This window comes from Salvelinus sp. IW2-2015, linkage group LG13 (genome assembly GCF_002910315.2).
Source record: "Salvelinus sp. IW2-2015 linkage group LG13, ASM291031v2, whole genome shotgun sequence".
NCBI classification, from domain to species: Eukaryota; Metazoa; Chordata; class Actinopteri; order Salmoniformes; family Salmonidae; genus Salvelinus; species Salvelinus sp. IW2-2015.
In genome coordinates this window covers 10,702,035-10,722,240 of record NC_036853.1, presented here as the reverse complement: position 1 = coordinate 10,722,240, position 20,206 = coordinate 10,702,035, and the positions used below count along the sequence as shown (strand labels likewise).

Genomic DNA, 20,206 nt, shown 5'->3' with positions numbered 1-20,206 from the left:
TTCAATTTTAGATTATTCTAAGTAGCCATCCTTTGCATTGATGACAGGTTTTCATACTCTTGGCATTCTATCAACCAGCTTCACCACGAATGCTTTTCCAACCGTCTTGAAGGAGTTCCCGCATATGCTGAGCACTTGTTGGCTGCTTTTCCTTCACTCTACGGTCAGCACTCCATCACTCTCCTTCTTGGTCAAATAGCCCTTACACAGCCTTGAGGTGTGTTGGACTCATCACACCAAAGGACATATTTCCACTGGTCTAATGTCCATTGCTCATGTTTCTTGGCCCAAGCAAGTCTCTTCTTCTTATTGGTGTCCCTTAGGAGTGGTTTATTTGCAGCAATTCAACCATGAAGGCCTGATTCACGCAGTCTCCTCTGAACATTTGCTGTTGAGATGTGTCTGTTACTTGAACTCTGAACTTATCCTCTGCAGCAGAGGTAACTCTGGGTCTTACTTTTCTGTGGTGATCCTCATGAGACAGTTTCATCATAGCGCCTGATGGTTTTTGCGACTGCACTTGAAGATTTTCCACATTGACTGACCTTCATGTCTGAAAGTAATGATGGACTTTCGTTTCTCTTTGCTTATTTGAGCTGTTCTTGCCATAATATGGACTTGTTCTTTTATCAACCCCTACCCTGTCACAACACAACTGATTGCTCAAACGCATTAAGAAGGAAAGAAATTCCACAAATTAACTTTTAACAATGAACACCTGTTAATTGGAATACATTGCAGGTGACTACCTCATGAAGCAGGTTGAAAGAATGCCAAGAGTGTGCAAAGCTGTCATCAAGGCAAAACGTGGCTACTTTGAAGAATCTCAATTAAAATATATTTTGATTTGTTTATCCATTTTTTCGTTACTACATGATTCTGTATGTTATTTCATAGTTTTAATGTCTTCACTATTATTCTACAGTGTAGAAAATACACTGTGTAGAAAATACCCTGGAATGAGTAGGTGTGTCCAAACTTTTGACTGGTACAGCCAATATAAAGTAAGAGAAGCTTAGTCATAACCCTAGTGTCACGTTTCTGACCTTATTTCCTTTGTTTAGTCTTTATTTAGTTGGTCAGGACGTGAGTTGGGTGGGTATTATCTATGTTGTCTGTTTCTATGTGGGGTTTTCTCGTTTGGCCTGATATGGTTCTCAATCAGAGGCAGCTGTCATTCATTGTCTCTGATTGGGAACCATATTTAGGTAGCCTGTTTTCTGTTGGGGTTTGTGGGTGATTGTCTATGTGTAGTGTTTGTGTCAGCACTATTGTTATTTAGCGTCACGGTTGTCACTTTGTTGTTTTTGTAGTGTTCAGTTTCTTTCATTAAATAATGACGAACACTTACCTCGCTGCGTATTGGTCCTCCGATCCTTCTCGCCTCTCCTCGTCAGATGAGGAGGACGAAGACAGCCGTGACACCTAGAGAGATAGAGATAGGCCCGTGGTATGCTACGACACAAACATGCATTTCTTTATGTTTGATGACTACTGTGTCTGCTATACAGATATACATGTAGCCATAATGAAGGAGGATTATTCGTTCATTTTCAATCCAAATATTTTGTATAAATGTAAGCATTATATTGTTAGATTATAGGAGTAACTCTGAAAGGCCTGATACAGTCTTCCTCACCTCAAGTTCAACTGTCGGAGTCAGTTGGAGTGCCGTGGCACACTGCCTTCATATCATAGGCCTGCAGTAGCAATAGCTTGATAATAATAGCCACACCATACCAAACATTCACAAGCCTGTCTAAACTTTAATAGGATAATATCAAAAGTAAGTCAGGCCATTGTTTATTTGGAAAATACGAGCAGAAGAGCGAATGAAAACCAAGGGAAAAAAACACACTCCCCTCCCCTTTGCTCCCCAAAAAACCACACAACCCTCCCCAAAGCTTAAAAAAAAGTTTGTCAACCCTCACCTATTTTGGACCAACCAGTAAATTTTGACCTATCCCTTAGAAAACATGTCACAGATGGCCCATCTCTCCACCTCAAAGTTTATGAAGTACATTTGAAATGCTGGCAGGCAGAGCAGACAAAAATAATATGTCTGTAACCACAACCCAAAAACACACTCCTCACCAGGGTTGTTGCCAGGGTCTGAATTTTAGTGCAGTCTTGAGAACAGCAAAAACAAGCATAAATTACCCCAGCATTTATCACATTGGTTGCTGTAGCTTCACCCACCTCAGTCTCTCTGAAAACACATAGCTATTAGCTATACAATTAGCCGCTACACACTAACTCAGCACCGGGAGTAAAAATATCATTTAATACATCAGGGATCTGTTAGCAGAAAAGTATTTTATTAACAAAGGTAAACAATTAAGTTTGCTTTACAGAACACATTTTTTCTTCAGTTTTACAGCCAATTTCCTGCAATTCTACACATTTTGCCATGACTTTTGCCAGGTTAATATGATATCTGAGTGAGAGTGACTAACAAAATCAATAGGGGCTCTGTGGAGGTCAGGGCAACTTGCGTTTCCGATTGGTAATTCGGCCATGATTACTACAAGTTTAGATAGCTGGCTAGACTAACTAGGCTAATTGACCAATCTAAAAATATTTAACTGACGTGGGTTAATTGAGTGACTGTCAGTGAGTGACATATACCAAGAGGAAAACTGCTGCAACAAGGTTTTGAAATTGCACCTTGTATGTTGTACTATTCTAACACAACAGTAAGTTGAGACCCCGACAGATTTTTTAAATGTATTATTATTTATATATATATTTTTAAATGACAGCGGTCTGGAGCTCGGCGTCCTCATGTGTAGCTACGGCCCTGCTCCTCACTCTAGAGAGGCACTGAACCACAGTGCTATCTTGCTCTGCCAGCCAGCCAGCCAGCCAACCAACAAAACCTAAACATTACCCACACAGCAACGTAAACACTTAATTCGATAAAAAAAAAAAAAGATCAATTCCATCCACCCCCCCGGAGTCCCTCAGTACTATCAAACATAGCTTCATCCCAAAGTCCAGCTGGTTCAGCATGCTTTCCAGTAAAGTATATTACATTGTATTTAATCCAGTTAACGTGGGCAGTAAAGAAGCAAAACCTGAGAAGCAACAACTTTCAGAAAATCAATCAAAAGACAAATGTCTGTTTTAAGTTGGACATAGTCCTTTACTGTAAATTTGGTGTCAATGTTACAGCGCTAAGAGCATGGATCCTTCATGTTCTCAGTGCTGTGGTTGGTCTGCTCTGTGCCATGTGGTCAGTCAGTCAGATACATAGAGCGGGAGCGGGGGGGAGGCCCTGTCTCTGACATCCCTGTGGACAGTAGGAGCTCTGAGGGCCTTCAGCCTCAGCTTGTGCGGTAATGCAGCACTGGAGGAGGCTGCTGGGACCTGCTGTTCCCCCTCCTCATCTGAACCCCCTCTCCTAGGGGTGGGCCTCAGCAGGGAAACGCCCGGCCAGGACAATAGGGGAGAGGGGAGTAGCGGGGGCAGGAGAAGGGAGGATGAGTTTGCAGGGTGGACAACACCAGGAATTTCTAAGAAGTATGGATAGGCCCTTCTAGTTGGTAGAGCATGTGGATTGATCATGCCAGGAGCAAGTTGTCCAGTCAGGACAGGGGGTAGGTGGTGGTAATTTGGCAAAGTAGAGGGGTCTCTGTAGCTGGGCCTCCTACCCCAGTAGACGTCCTTGTCCAGGTGCTGGGTTGGGCTGCTGGGTGGCGGAGAATGAGGGCTGTGGGTATGGGCATGGTGGAGCCGTAGCAGGCTGTTCTGGTGGGCAGCATAGCCCACAGGGCTCACCAGGCCAAAGTGAAGTTTGAGGGCCAGCAGTTCTGTGTTCAACCGGGCGTTCTCTTTGTTCATGGCCGCCAGGCGGCTCTCCAGCACATAATCGTTTACCCTCCTCTTCTCCCTGGAGCGCTTGGCCGCCTCGTTGTTCTTGCGACGCTTCTCCCAGTAGGTGACGTCCTTCTTCTCCTCTGGAATGAACTCTCTCTTGCGCCTCAGGCCCTTGGGTGTCAGCGCCCCCTCTAGGGAGGCTGTATGACCATCCTCCACTGTCTCCGTGCTCCCATTTGGAGATACTGACATGGGCTCCATCTGGCCTCAGTATAGAAAGTAGGATGGCTATTTCTTGGTTGGGCAGATAAAAGGAGGATAAGTAAGTTCTCGTGCACTTCTGTCAGGTAGCTGTCTAGGATTTCACCTGTGAAGGGAAGGTTTATTATTAGTTATTTGCAAAATCCTATGATTAGGCTATACATTTACACATTTCTGCTATACAGTCTGGGTCACAGATCAGAACATTTATTAATTTCTGTGTTTGAGCATTGAAATCTTTGAATGACATGGTGTTGTAGAGCCACAAACACACTCATATCCCACTGTCTAACCGGATATACAGGCTGAATAAAGCAGTGGTGTATATGGTGGAAGGGCAGAGAGGAGGAGTTGTCTGAGGTGTAGCCATCCCCTCAAATGTGACTAAAATAATGTAACACGTTTTGCTCTTAATGTCTGAAAGACGTGTACATTTAACGTGTGATTCATCTCGTATACACAGAGACCAGACAGTATGCATGGCCTGCACGTTAAAATGCTCATGTTGGAGAGTTGGTATGATATAGTATACGTATATATAAGTATATATAGTCTAGTCTTTGCTGTGCCAGCTTTTATGTCAATCACACAACCAACTTCTAGATTTGACACAGGAACATCTCTGGACCTGTCTCTTCCTTCAACTTGACTAATAAACTCATATTGTTTTCCTAGATTACTATTACTTTTTTACTACCACTATTTCGGTTGACAGAACAGGCAAGTCAAGTGGTTGAGAGTTACGATCACACTCAATCTGCTTGATGCAGATCAGGCTCGTTTTAGAAACTAGGAAAGTTTTGGTTTCACAATTCTGCTCTCTCCCTCTCTCACACTCTTTTTTTTTCTCTCTCTCTCTCTCTCTTCTCCTACTCTCTCTCTCTCTCTCTCTCTCTCTCTCTCTCTTCTCTCTCTCTCTCTCTCTCTCTTCTCTCTCTCTCTCTCTTCTCTCTCTCTCTCTCTCTCTCTCTCTCTCTCTCTCTCTCTCTCTCTCTCTCTCTCTCTCTCTCTCTCTCTCTCTCTCTCTCTCTCTCTCTCTCTCTCTCTCTCTCTCTCTCTTCTCTCTCTCTCTCTCTCTCTCTCTCTCTCTCTCTCTCTCTCTCTCTCTCACACAGTCTTCTTTTTTTTGATGGTGCACTGACTTGCCCACCCCTTCACAAGCAGCTACTGTGAAGGGGTGCTCATCTCAGGCTCCATATCCTCTACCTCCCTTTCATCTTCTATCCCCTCTGTATGAGATAAGAGGTTAGGTGCATGGGCCCTAGCCACAGCACAAGCTGTGCTGAAAAATAGAAACCCTAATACAACCCTAATAAAAGGCTCTCCTGAACCATTACATGCTTATTTGTAGGAAGAAGCCACTGCTCCAAAACCACCATAAAAAAGCCAGACGACGGTTGCAACTGCACATGGGGACAAAAATCGTATTTTTTGGAGAAATGTTCTCTGGTCTGATGAAACAAAAATAGAACTGTTTGTCCATAATGATCATCGTTACGTTTGGAGGAAAAAGGGGAGGCTTGCAAGCCGAAGAACACCATCCCAACTGTGAAGCACGTGGGTGGCAACATCATGTTGTGGGGGTGCTTTGCTGCAGGAGGGACTGGGGCACTTCACAAAATAGATGGCATCATGAGGAAGTCAAATGATGTGGATATATTGAAGCAACATCTCAAGACATCAGTCAGGAAGTTAAAGCTTGGTCGCAAATGTGTCTTCTAAATGGACAATGACCCCAAGCATACTTCCAAAGTTGTGGCAAAATGGCTTAAGGACAACAAAGTCAAGGTATTGGAGTGGCCATCACAAAACTCTGACCTCAATCCTATAGAAAATGTGTGGGCAGAACTGAAAAAGCGTGTGCGGACAAGGAGGCCTACAAACCTGACTCAGTTACACCAGTTCTGTCAGGAGGAATGGGCCAAAATTCACCCAATTTATTGTGGGAAGCTTGTGGAAGGCTACCCGAAACGCTTGACCCAAGTTTAACCATTTAAAGGCAATGCTACCAAATACTAATTGAGTGTATGCAAACTTCTGACCCACTGGGCATGTGATGAAAGAAATCAATTCTGAAATAAATCATTATCTCTACTATTATTCTGACATTTCACATTCTTAAAATAAAGTGGTGATCCTAACTGACCTAAGACAGGGAATTTGTACTAGGATTAAATGTCAGGAATTGTGAAAAACTGAGTTTAAATGTATGTGGCTAAGGTGTATATAAACTTCCGACTGGATAACTAGAGCAACCATCTCGTTTATTTGAGAGTGTACAATACACATCCACCTTTTTTAAAGCCTCATGACTTGCTGCTGCGAGTACTGTTGCACGCTATTTCAGCGGTGCTACATATTTACAGCCTGGTGCTTAGAGGTGCTGGATGTAGAGCGCTCTGTGTCTGGATGGCAGAGTGGCCTAAATGGGTAAAAACTGGAAAACTTGCCCCAACCCTTCCGTAAAAAGATTGCAGTCAGGTGCAACTAACAGCTATACTGAAAATACTGCTTCCTTTAACACATTTTTTTTATCTGCGTAAGTTTGCAGTGTAACTGCAGTAAAGTGCAGTATAACTGCAGTTTTACTGCAGTTTTCAAAACTCAATCTTTTTTGTAAGGGACAAGTAAGTTGGAGAAGTTGTCAGGGGTCAAGGGCTGAGAACTAGCAAGAGGAGAGCAGTGATGCTGTTGTACAGCGTTTTAGCGATTAGGGAAGCTTGACAGCACAGGACTGCAGCAGAGAGAGTTGCTTCAGGTCCTGAACAGTCCTCTCCAGAGACGAGAACCTCAATGCTAGAGTTTGCACCTGTTTCTTATTGACATGCTTATTATAGACCCTGCTTTTTAGTAAGAAACTCGTCAAACTTCTTCTTTGACACCTATCTGTTTTACAGCAGCCCAGTCACAGCACCGTTGGTCTGTTGTTGTTTCCTTCCTTGCTTTGTGGATACTTGAGTCTCTCTCCTGGTTCCTAATAGGAACCATTGGTTAACCGTCCTGACTTTTGCTGTTTATGTTTTCAGCGAACTGTCACGGGCAATGTAGAAAAATCCAGTACCTCTTAATTCTCCATGGAAATATGCCTTCATTACAAGATGCTTTTTCAGTTTAACGCATATATTCTTCAAAAATAACATATCAAATCATTAGGATCTTTTGCATTGTATGTGTCTATTAAGAAAAGTACTTTTTTATATATAATAAGTTTAATTGACTTTATTTATGTAGCTTCGTCACCAGAAGAAGAAGAACAACAACAACGAGTTCCATTATGAATTTTCTGGTTGGTCTACCTTTAAAGCTTTATAACAGTTGTAGGGAGAAGTAATAAGCCTTTAACTCTTACAAGTTTTATACCATTTTCAGGGAATAAATTAGAAGATATCGTCTGATATTCTTTTTTTTACAAATTATACATTTTTCACCCTCTTATATTATCTTGCCATCTTATGTATACTTGTATCACTAGCACTTTAAACTACGCCACTTTATGTTTATTACGCCTACATTACTCATCTCATATGTATATACTGTACTCTATACCATCTACTGCATCTTGCCTATGCCTTCTGTACCATCATCCATTCATATTTTTTACGTATATTTCCCTTAACACTTGTGTGTATAAGGTAGTAGTTGTGGAATTGTTAGGTTGATTACTCGTTGGTTATTTACTGCATTGTCGGAACTAGAAGCACAAGCTTTCGCTACACTTTGCATTAACATCTGTTTAACCTGTGTATGTGACAAATAAATATTGTGATTTGATTTGATTTATAGAACAATAATCGGTCAATTAAAAACATTGTCATTGCTGTATCATTTTACTATGTAAATGTAGAAAGGTCTTACAGGTCCTACCACTACCTGACTACATTTCACATTTCTCCTAGTTTACACTTATGCAACACATATGCAATAAATAAGCATTATTGTATTGGCTTTTGTATGTTGTACAAATATTCTAAATAAGTTAAGAGAAGATGTTAATTTTGTTGTTAAAAAAACTAGCTCCTATCCAGTGTCAACATTTTTAAAATGTGTGATCTTTTTGATATGGGGAAGTTACCTCATTTACACATATACCCAGCGATCTGAAGATACCATATCTAAAATAGACTGCTATGATAACACACTCCAAAAAATCTGAAAACCAGAATACTGTACATCAGAGACTAACTTTTCAAGTCTGAATATTAGTACGACATTCAAAGAGTGTAGTAATATTCTCTGATGACGCTGCAAGCTGAGACTTGAGAGTTAGATCAGACGGCAGAGGCATGACTCTAAAAAATGACTATTGTCCCAATCAATCCTGATATTTACCTCACTTCTCTGTTGCTGTATACGTATATGTGGGGACTTTAATTTTGGTGGTGAAAATTAGGTGAAAATGAACACAGGATCTTACCTTCTGCTGCCAGACAAACTATATTCCAGTGAGTCACCACTGATGCAACATGAAACATGACCTCTCAAAGTGCCACCGCCCCACCCATTGCGTTTCTGTGAGAAACAACGGCAACTTACAGATGTATAATCATCCTTCCACTGTAACTCAACTGAGTTCACCTACAGTAATGTGGCTATGACACCAATACTATGCTGTGAACATGTCCACCTTTTGTTTTCTCACTCTTAGTGCATTAAGTCTTGTCTGCCTGTTGTGCTTTCCACCCCTGCACCATCGAGCCTTGCCATCTTGTGTTCTCGTGTGTCTGTATCCCCCTCAGGTCCCTCAGTCCCCTCAAGTGTAAGTTCGAGGCTTCGCATGTTATCACTGGGAGATGTGTTTGATCGAGAGAGCCTGAAGGGTCAGGCTTTAGATCTGATGATATCTGGCTACCGTGTCTTCCAGAAACATCAAATATTTGTTTCTCTCTTTCTAGCCTTAACACTCACTACTGTATTCTATGCCGGGTGATAAAGCAATTTACTTTAAGATGATAAAGACCCTCATATGACTCAAGTTTCCCCAAATGTTCAATAAAAATGTCTGTCCTTTTGTCATGTTAGGATGACATACAGTTCTTTTATCCACTAGGTCACTGGAAAGTGGAATCTCTAGAAAACGTTCTATTTCTTTATTATAAAATATTGTGTTGCAAATTTGAAATCAGATCCAATTGGGGGAATTCGCAGTGCAATGGCAAACATCATAGACCTAGTGTTCACCACACTTTTTAATTCTCCAGCATCAACAGTTAGGCTACATTTGTTCACAACTGTCACAAGCTTTCTAGTTTGGTTAATAACTAGTTAATAATTACTTCATACAATTTTACATCAAATATTTTTGGGAATTAACCGTTTAGGATTCGGAAGATTTGAAAAATACTTTATTTTTGGGGCAAACAGCATGTCATGTGAGATTCTGTGTCTGCGTAGTAAGTACTCTCTAGTGGGTATCATTAGATACAGGTGTTTGCATTTTTCTGCCATGTGTGCAGTGTTCATGAGTGCCTGTACTGCAGTATCCTCTGCTGGAGGTAATAACTTTCATGTAGAAGTGCTGGTTGAGGACCATTGCTTCAAGGTTCATTGAGTTGCCCAATTGATTCTCTCATGTGATCTTGTTTTGTTATTATAACTGTTACTTTACTGTTTTGTGAGTTACTGTCTACAAATGATTAGTTATATTGTAGTTATAGTAGTTTATACAGTACCAGTCAAGTTCGGACAGCCCTACTTCATTCAAGGGTTTTTCTTTATAGACATCAAAACTAGAAATAACCCATATGGAATCATGTAGTAACGAAAAAAGTTGTAAACAAATTAAAATATATTTTAATTTAGATTCTTTAAAGTACGCCACCCTTTGCCTTGATGACAGTTTGCACACATCTTGGCATTCTCTCAACCAGCTTCTGAATGCATTTCAATTAACAGGTTGGGTTGTTAAGAGTTCATTTGTGGAATTTCTTTCCTTCTTAATGCGTTGAGCCAAATCAGTTTGTGTTGTGACAAGGTGGTAGTATACAGAAGATAGCCCTATTTGAATTTAGCTTAGCCTTATAGGAATTTTACCGTTCAATTATTGTGTTTTTCTGTGGTGTGAAGCATCATCGAAACTGGGTGCTCTTTTTGGTTGGTGGGTTGGTTAATCCCTTACCCCTCACACTGGAGATTCTCGTTATATGACAACTATTGCACATTGCAGGAAAGTTAGACATTAATTCAATGCATGTCGTGGGAAAGCAGACATTTTTAATCAAAAAATCGAAGTCCATATTTGGCCAGAACAGCTCAATATAGCACAAGAGAACGACAGTCCATCATTACATTAAGAATGAGGTCAGTCAATGCGGAAATGTCAGAACTTTGAGTTTCTTCTAAGTGCAGTCGCAAAAAAAACTTCACAGCCACTTTGACAGCACTCGAAATTACAGCCCAAATAATTGCTTACAGAGTTTCAAGTAACAGACACATCTCCACATCAACTGTTCAGAGGAACTACGTGAATCAGGCCTTCATGGTCGATTGCTGCAAAGAAATCACACATAAGGACACCAATAATGGGGAGAGACTTGTTTGGGCCAAGAACACACGTTGGACAATAGACCTGTGGGAATCTGTCCTTTGGTCTTGAGTAAGTCCAAATTTTGAGATTTTTGGTTCCAACTACTGCATCTTTCTGAGACGCAGAATAGGTGAATGGTGATCTCTGCACGAGTAGTCCCACCGTGAGATGGAGGAGGAGGTGTGATGGTGTGGGGTTCTTTGTGTGATTGTCAGTGATTTATTTAGAATTCAAGGACCACTTAACCAGCATAGAGCTACACAGCATTCTGCCGTGATTCGCCATCCCACCTGGTTGCGCTGTCTAACTATAAATTTGTTTTCAACAGGACAATGACCCACAACCTCCAGGCTGTGTAAGGGCTGTTTACCAAGAAGCAAGAGTGATGGAGTGCTGTCATCAGATGACCTGGCCTCCACAATCATGACCTCAACCCAATTCAGATGGTTTGGGTGAGTTGGACCGCATGTAACAAGCCAAGTGGCTCAGCATATGTGTTTAACTCCTTCAGCTCGTTGGGAAAAGCACTTCAGGTGTAGCTGGTTGAGAGAACGCCCAAGCAGTGTGCGCAAAGCTGTCCAATCAAGGCTTCTTTGATGAATCTTAAAGATTAGAAATATTTTGGATTTATTTAACACTTGCTTGGTTACTACATGATTCCATATGTCGCTAATTCATAGTTTTAATGTCCTCACTATTATTCTACAACCATATATCATATTGAATGAGTGATGTGTTCCCACACTGTAGCATGGGTGTGAGGGCCCTCAAGTTCAAAAATGAGATGAAATCAAATATAATTTTTTAAATGATTGTTTTTCAAGCTAATTCTTCAGGGACCCCTCTAGTCAGAACATCTTGAGTGAGATAAAAAAAGTCTACAAAGAGTTTCACCGTATGACATCATGCAGTGCATGGCTGGACAAACCAAGTCTCGAGCCTGGGGAAAGAACATTTTTAAAGGCCCGGCTTGCTTGGCATCGTTTAGAGAGATTTTTGCAGTTTTACAAGCTTATTTCGGGCATATCTTCACATTTTGCCATGAGGCAGAGGAGAAACGTATTGTATTAAAGCTTAAATTCACGTGCTTATGTAAAATTGACAATTGTTGGTGAGACAGTACTCGGATACCAATGTCCCCTGGGGAGCCTCCCAGGCCCTATGTTGCCCAGGGTTAAGAAACATTATAGTAGGCTACCTGTCCACCGACCGCACTTTGAAGACCGTTGTTCTGAGGCATACAGTTGAAGTCAGAGTTTTACATAAACTTTAGGTTGGCTTTTTCAAACCACTCCACGTTTTTCAACCACTCCACAAATTTCTAACTTATGAGTTTGGCAAGTGCGGTAGGACATCTGTGTGTATGACACAAGTCATTTTTCCAACAAATGTTTACGACATTTTTATTTCACTTATATTCACTAGAATCACAATTCAGTGGGTCAGAAGTTTTACATACACTAAGTTGACTGTGCCTTTACACAGCTTGGGAAATTCCAGAAATGACTGTCACGGCTTTAGAGCTTCTGATAGGCTAATTGACATATTTGAGGCAATTGAGGTGTACCTGTGGGTGTATTTCAAGGCCTACTTCAAACTCAGTGCCTCTTTGCTTCGACATCATGAGGAAATCAAAAGAAATCAGGCCAAGACTCAGAATTAGTTGGACTCCACAAGTCTGGTTCATCCTTGGGAGTAATTTCCAAACGCGCTGAAGGTACCACTGCATCTGTATAAACTAATAGTTGCAAGTATAAACATCATGGGACGGACACAGCCCATCAACCGCTCAGGAGGAGAACGCCGTTCTGTTCCTAGAGATGATGACGATCTACTTTGGTGCGAAAGTCCCGAATCAATCCAGACAACAGCAAAGAACCTTGTGAGAGTGAGGGAGGGAAACAGGTACAAAGTATCTTATATCACAGTAAAAGAGTCCTGTCTATAACGACATACTGAAGGCGCCTCGCAAGAAGAAGCACTGCTCCAAAACTGCTCAAAAGCCGAGCTACGGTTGCAACTGCACATGGGGACAAGATCTATTTTGAAGAAATTGTCTCTGTGTCTGATGAACAAAAATGAAACTGTTTGGTGTCCATTGACATCGTTATGTTGGAGGAAAGGGAGGCTTGCAGGCCAGAGAACACCATCCCAACGTGAAGCACGGGTGTGCCACATCATGTTGTGGGGTGTGCCTTGCAGTGCAGGAGGGATGGTGCACTTCACAAGAAAGATGGCATTATGAGGAGGAAAATTATATGGATATAGTAAAGCAACAGTCAAGACTCGTCAGGAAAGTTTAGGTTATAGACAAGGTTATAGACAAGGTTAGCAGGGACAAGGTTATAGACAAGGTTAGCAGGGACAAGGTCATAGACAACGTTATAGACAAGGTTAGCAGGGACAAGGTCATAGACAGGGTTATAGACAGGGTTATAGACAGGGTTATAGACAGGGTTATAGACAAGGTTATAGACAGGGTTATAGACAGGGTTATAGACAAGGTTATAGACAAGGTTAGCAGGGACAAGGTCATAGACAGGGTTATAGACAGGGTTATAGACAAGGTTATAGACAGGGTTATAGACAGGGTTATAGACAGGGTTATAGACAAGGTTATAGACAGGGTTATAGACAGGGTTATAGACAGGGTTATAGACAAGGTTATCAGGGACAAGGTTATAGACAAGGTTATCAGGGACAAGGTAAGGTCCTACAGTGGTGTGTTGCAAACAAGATAGCTTGTGAAATAGACAAAAATACACTAGAGATTTAAACTACATTTATTTGCCAGTTATGTAACATGAGACCAGCAATTATGTCATTTGAGCTTAGTGTAAGTCATACGATTTGGAGATATGAGGCCTTGAGGGAAAGGCATGTATTCAACTTAGTATGGCTTGTGCTGCTCTGCTCTCACTGTACCCTGGGACGAAGCTCAGTAAAATGTCAGTGTAAAAGGAAGTAAGCTACCGATTTGGATATTTACTCTCTCAGATTTAAAATGTTGTAAACATACCAGCAATGACTGTGCCCTTGGGTGAGACCACTTACTCATCATACCTTTGATCAAATGTCTGATCACAATCACAACTGTAGGTAATACAGTGTGTCCATTCTAAACTGCTATAATCACACTGGCAGCCACACGTCTGTGTTGTACAAAATTCCCCAAAGGTTGTCATGTCTATGAAGGTAAACATTTTGCTCTGAGAGATAAAAATAACAATGATTTGTTAATAACCATGGGTCTGAGGGATGTTCCCACCTCACTCCCTTTTAGGGTTGCCAAGATACCAGTATCATGATACTCAGAAGTATCATGGCACGCAAACCAAACATGATAATTATTATTATTATGAAGCGGACTACATTTCTTGGGGAAAATCATTGTAATATTGAAAACATACAAACAGCCTTATGTTGTCATTCAGAGTCAAATTTGCAAGTTTTCCTAACTATAGCACACACTATTTAACAAAAAGCAGGTTTTTAAAGAGTTAAGTCTTCTTTGTGTTTTACTTTTTTGTCATGGAAAGTCAAGTATAATAGTATTGTGATACTGGTATAGTGAGAGCCCTATTGCCTTTGACCAAGGTTTCAGCCTTTGGCTAATTAATATGATGAGTATATTGAGTCTTTTTAACTGCACATGCACACATGGGACACGCTCTCTTTATTGTCTCCATTTGTCAGATGTGTGCGTACTGGTAGCGAAGTCAGGTGCAGAAGAGCAGAGATTTGTGAACAGGCGCACACTTTATTTAGGCAAAAGTGCAAAACGCGCAAAACAGTCACAAGAATTATGTTTAACAATAAACATCTTTGTGAAAAAATAACACGGAAAAAACAAGCCAGTCTGGCGCGTCAACAAAACACACGTAACACAAACAATGATGGGGAACAGAGGAATAAATACATGTAGATTGATTGGGGAATGAAAACCAGGTGTGCAGGGAACAAGACAAAACAAATGGATACATGAAAAATGGAGCGGCGATGGCTAGAAAGCCGGTGATGTCGACTGCCGAACGCCGAACGAATAAGGAGAGGAGCCGACTTCGGTGGAAGTCGTGACACCATTAGGCAACATTACTGCTTCTTACCAGGCAAAATGTACAATCAGATATTACACCTCTTGTTGACCGCTGTACTTAACACTTCATAGATGCACTGCAAAATACGTTTTCGCACAGGATTTCGCACACGAACCAGTGCTGTATAAAGTGCATAAACATAACTATTATAGCTTTTTACCTCAACTTATAGTGAAATATCCTGCATGTTCTCGTTTTTATGAATCCTTTGCGAGAAGTTTCACTGTCTGTCCTATTAGATTTATTATGTAGATCTTTGTCTGAAGCAATTTCACAACAACAATTAAATATTATGAAAGCTAACAATATTGAAAAGGAGTTTAAAAATGGAAATGTTGCATGTACGAGAACCCCAGAAAATACAACTCTGAGAATTTTACTATTCATGTAGATCACAGTAGACCGACGTTGTTGCGCGTTGCTGATACTTACTATTTGAAGTGGCAGTCAGAGCAAAGGACATAAACATTTACCCAAAGACTGAGATGAGAGACAGAGATTAGTGCTCTGCCTTGTGGTGGAGAGTACACGCGTTTAGAGGTCAAAATACCTATATATAGTCTACCCACTCCCCTACACCAGATATAGCTGGACTTCTCAACATTTCCCTTGCAGTTGTACCTTCTCTTTACATTGTTGTATGAGAAGCTAGAATAATTGCAGGCCATAATAATTTCTTAATGCACATCTTCATCAATTGATAACTAGAAGCAACCAATCTGTTTATGGGGTGTACAATACACATCCAGACCATTTTAAGCCTCATTGACATTGCTGCTGTACTGTTGCACAGTATTTCAAGCGGTGCTACATATTTACAGCCTGGTGCTAGAGGTGCTGGATGTAGAGCAGCTCTGTGTCTGGATGGCAGAGTGGCCTAAATGGGTACAAACTGGAAAAACTTGCCCCAACCCTTCCGTAAAAAGATTGCAGTCAGAGTGCAACATAACAGCAGTATACTGAAAATACTGCTTCCTTAATAACCATTTTTTTTACTGCAGTAAGTTTGCAGTGTAACTGCAGTTAAAGTGCAGTATAACTGCAGTTTTACTGCAGTTTCAAAACCTCAATCTTTTTTGTAAGGGAACAGTAAGTTGGAGGACATTTGTCAGGGGTCAAGGGCTGAGAACTAGCAAGAGGAGAGCAGTGATGCTGTGTACAGCGTTAGCGATTAGGGAAGCTTGACAGCACAGGACTGCAGCAGAGAGAGTTGCTCAGCTTCCTGAACAGTCCTCTCCAGAGACGAGAACCTCAATGCTAGAGTTCTGCACCTGTTTCTTATTGACATGCTTATTATAGACCCTGCTTTTTAGTAAGAAACTCTCAAACTTCTTCTTTTGACACCTATCTGTTTTTACAGCAGCAGTCACAGCACCCGTTGGTCTGTTGTTGTTTCCTTCCTTGCTTTGTGAAGTACTTGAGTCTCTCTCCCTGGTTCCTAATAGGAAACCATTGGTTAACCTCCTGACTTTTGCTGTTTATGTTTTCAGCGAACTGTCACGGTGGCAATGATAGAAAATATCCAGTACCTCTTAAATTCTCCATGGAATATTGCCTTCATTACAAGCATGCTTTTCAGTTAACGCATATATTCTTCAAAAAATAACATATCAAATCAGTTAGGATCTTTCTTGCATTGTATGTGTCTATAAGAAAAGTACTTTTTTATTAATAACACTTTAATTGACTCTTATTTATTAGCTCGTCACCAGAAGAAGAAGAACAACAACAACGAGTTCCATTATGAATTTTCTGGTTGTTCTACCTTCTACAAGCTTTATACAGTATGTAGGGAGAAGTAACTAAGCCTTTAACTCTACAAAGTTTATACCATTTTCAACAGGGAATAAAATAGAAGATAATATCCGTCTGATATCTCTTTTTTTACAATTATACATTTTCACCCTCTTATATATATCTTGCCATCTTTATGTAATACATGTATCACTAGCCACTTTAAACTACGCCACTTTATGTTTATATACCCTACATTACTCATCTCATATGTATATACTGTACTCTATACCATCTACTGCATCTTGCCTATGCCTTCTGTACCATCACTCATTCATATATCTTTATGTACATATTATTTTCCCTTTACACTTGTGTGTATAAGGTAGTAGTTGTGGAATTGTTAGGTTAGATTACTCGTTGGTTATTACTGCATTGTCGGAACTAGAAGCACAAGCATTTCGCTACACTTGCATTAACATCTGTTAACCATGTGTATGTGACAAATAAAATTTGATTTGATTTGATTTATAGAACAATAATCGGTCAATTAAAAACATTTGTCATTGCTGTAATCACTTTTACTATGTAAATGTAGAAAGGTCTTACAGGTCCTACACTACCTGACTACATTTCACATTTCTCCTAGTTTACACTTATGCAACACATATGCAATAAATAGCATTATTGTATTGGCTTTTGTATGTTGTACAAATGTATTCTAAATAAGTTAAAGAAAGATGTTAATTTGTTTAAAAAACTAGCTCCTATCCAGTGTCAACATTTTATAAAATGTGTGATCTTTTTTGAATGGGGAAGTCACCTCATTTAAAATATACCCAGATCTGAGATACCATATCTAAAATAGACTTGCTATGATAACACACTCCAAAAATCTGAAAACCAGAATACTGTACATCAAGACTAACTTTTCAAGTCTGAAAATATTAGTTACGAATTCAAGAGTGTAGTAATATTCTCTGATGACTGCTGCAAGCTGAGACTTGAGAGTTAGATCAGACGGCAGAGCATGACTCTAAAAAATGACATATTGTACCCAATCAACTCCTTGATATTTACCTCACTCTCTCTGTTGCTGTATACGTCATATGTGAAGGGAACTTTAATTTAGTTGGGTGAAAATTAGGTGAAAATGAACACAGGATCTTACCTTCTGCTGCCAGACAACTATATTCCAGTGAGTCCACCACTGATGCAACATGACAATGACCTCACTCAAAGTGCCACCGCCCACCCATTGCGTTTCTGTGAGAAACAGACGGCAACTTACAGAACTGTATAATCATCCTTCCACTGTAACTCAACTGAAGTTCACCTACAGTAATGTGGCTATGACCACCAATACTATGTGTGACATGTCACAACCTTTTGTTTTCTCACTCTTAGTGCATTAAGTCTGTCTGCCTGTTTGTCTTTCCACCCCTGCACCATCGAGCCTAGCCCATCTCTTGTGTTCTGTGTGTCTGTATCCCCCTCAGTCCCCCTCAGTCCCCCTCAGTGTAAAGTTCGAGGCTTACGCATGTTATCATCTGGGAGATGTGTTTGATCAGAGAGAGCCTGGAAGGGTCAGGCTTTAGATCTGATGATATCTGGCTTACCGTGTCCTTCCCAGAAACATCAAATATTTGTTTCTCTCTTTCTAGCCCTTAACCATCACTATGTATTCTATGCGGTGATAAAGCAATTTACTTTAAGATGCATAAAGACCCTCATATGACCTCAAGTTTCCCACAAATGTTCAATAAAAATGTCTGTCCTTTTGTCATGTTAGGAATGACATACAGTACTTCTTTATCCACTAGGTTAAACACTGGAAAGTGGAATCTCTGAAAACGTTCTATTTCTTTATTATAAAATATTGTGTTGCAAATTTGAAATCAAGATCCAATTGGGAAATTCCAGTGCAATGGCAAAACATCATAGACCTAGTGTGTCACCACACTTTTTAATTCTCCAGCATCAACAGTTAGGCTACATTTGTTCACAACTGTCACAAGCTTTCTAGTTTGTTAATAACTAGTTAATAATTACTTCATACAATTTTACATCAAATATTTTTGGGATTAACCTTTAGGATTCGGAAGATTTTGACAAACAATACTTTATTGACCAAGCATGTCATGACTGAGATTCTGTGTCTGGTAGTAAAGTACTCCATCTAGTGGCTTATCATAGAAACAGGTGTTGCATTTTTCTGCCATGTTGTGCAGTGTTCAGAGTGCTGTACTGCAGTATCCTCTGCTGGAGGTCTAATAACCTTTTACATGTAGAATAGTGCTGGTCTGAGGACCATGCTTCAAGGGTTCATGAGTTGCCCAATTGATTCTCTAATGTGATCTTGTTTTGTTATTATAACTGTTACTATACTGGTTTTGTAGTTACTGTCTACAAAATGATTAGTTATAGTTGTAGTTATAGTAGTTATACAGTACCAGTCAAAAGTTCGGACACGCCTACTTATTCAAGGGTTTTTCTTTATAGACATCAAAACTATGAAATAACCCATATGGAATCATGTAGTAACGAAAAAAGTTGTAAACAAATTAAAATATATTTTATATTTGAGATTCTTTAAAGTAGCCACCCTTTGCCTTGATGACAGCTTTGCACACTCTTGGCATTCTCTCAACCAGCTTCATGAATGCATTTCAATTAACAGGTGTGCGTTGTTAAAAGTTCATTTGTGGAATTTCTTTCCTTCTTAATGCGTTTGAGCCAATCAGTTGTGTTGTGACAAGGTAGGGGTAGTATACAGAAGATAGCCCTATTTGAACATTTAGCTTAGCCTTATAGGAATTTTACCGTTCAAATTGTGTTTTTTCTGTGGTGTGAAGCATCGAAACTGGGTGCTCTTTTTGGTTGGTGGGTGGTAATCCCCTCTACCCCACACTGAGAATTCCGTTATTGACAACTATTGCACATTGCAGAAAGTTAGACATTAATTCAATGCATTGTCGTGGGAAAGCAGACATTTTCTAATCAAAACAAATCGAAGTCCATATTATGGCAAGAACAGCTCAAATAAGCAAAGAGAAACGACAGTCCATCATTACATTAAGACATGAAGGTCAGTCAATGCGGAAAATGTCAAGAACTTTGAAAGTTTCTTCAAGTGCAGTCGCAAAAAACTTCAAGCACTATGTTACCAGCCTCAGAAATTACAGCCCAAATAATTGCTTCACAGAGTTCAAGTAACAGACACATCTCAACATCAACTGTTCAGAGGAGACTACGTGAATCAGGCCTTCATGGTCGAATTGCTGCAAAGAAATCACCACTAAAGGACACCAATAATAGGAAGAGACTTGTTTGGGCCAAGAAACACAAGTAATGGACAATAGACCTGTGGAAATCTGTCCTTTGGTCTGATAAGTCCAAATTTGAGATTTTTGGTTCCAACTACTGCATCTTTCTGAGACGCAGAATAGGTGAATGGATGATCTCTGCACGAGTAGTTCCCACCGTGAAGCATGGAGGAGGAGGTGTGATGGTGTGGGGGTTCTTTGCTGGTGAATGTCAGTGATTTATTTAGAATTCAAGGCACACTTAACCAGCATGGCTACCACAGCATTCTGCAGTGATACGCCATCCCACCTGGTTTGCGCTTAGTCTAACTATAATTTGTTTTCAACAGGACAATGACCCAACACACCTCCAGGCTGTGTAAGGGCTATTTTACCAAGAAGAAGAGTGATGGAGTGCTGCATCAGATGACCTGGCCTCCACAATCACCTGACCTCAACCCAATTCA

At 40.3% G+C, this 20,206-nt stretch overlaps 1 protein-coding gene across 1 annotated transcript; it reads right to left on the bottom strand.

The window, feature by feature from the left end:
* Window positions 1–1,905: 1,905 nt before the first annotated feature.
* On the bottom strand, window positions 1,906–17,810 carry LOC111972103 (nuclear factor interleukin-3-regulated protein-like). Its single transcript, XM_023998957.2, has 2 exons — window positions 17,606–17,810; window positions 1,906–4,186 (listed from the first exon to the last, which is right to left on the bottom strand). The coding sequence occupies exon 2, from the start codon at window positions 4,078–4,080 to the stop codon at window positions 3,241–3,243; it is 840 nt and encodes a 279-aa protein (XP_023854725.1). The 5' UTR covers window positions 4,081–4,186; window positions 17,606–17,810; the 3' UTR covers window positions 1,906–3,240.
* Window positions 17,811–20,206: the final 2,396 nt, after the last annotated feature.

Coding starts and splice junctions, on each gene's coding strand:
- LOC111972103 (XM_023998957.2), bottom strand. CDS start 4,080: ATGGAGCCCATGTCAGTATCTCCAAATGGGAGCACGGAGACAGTGGAG.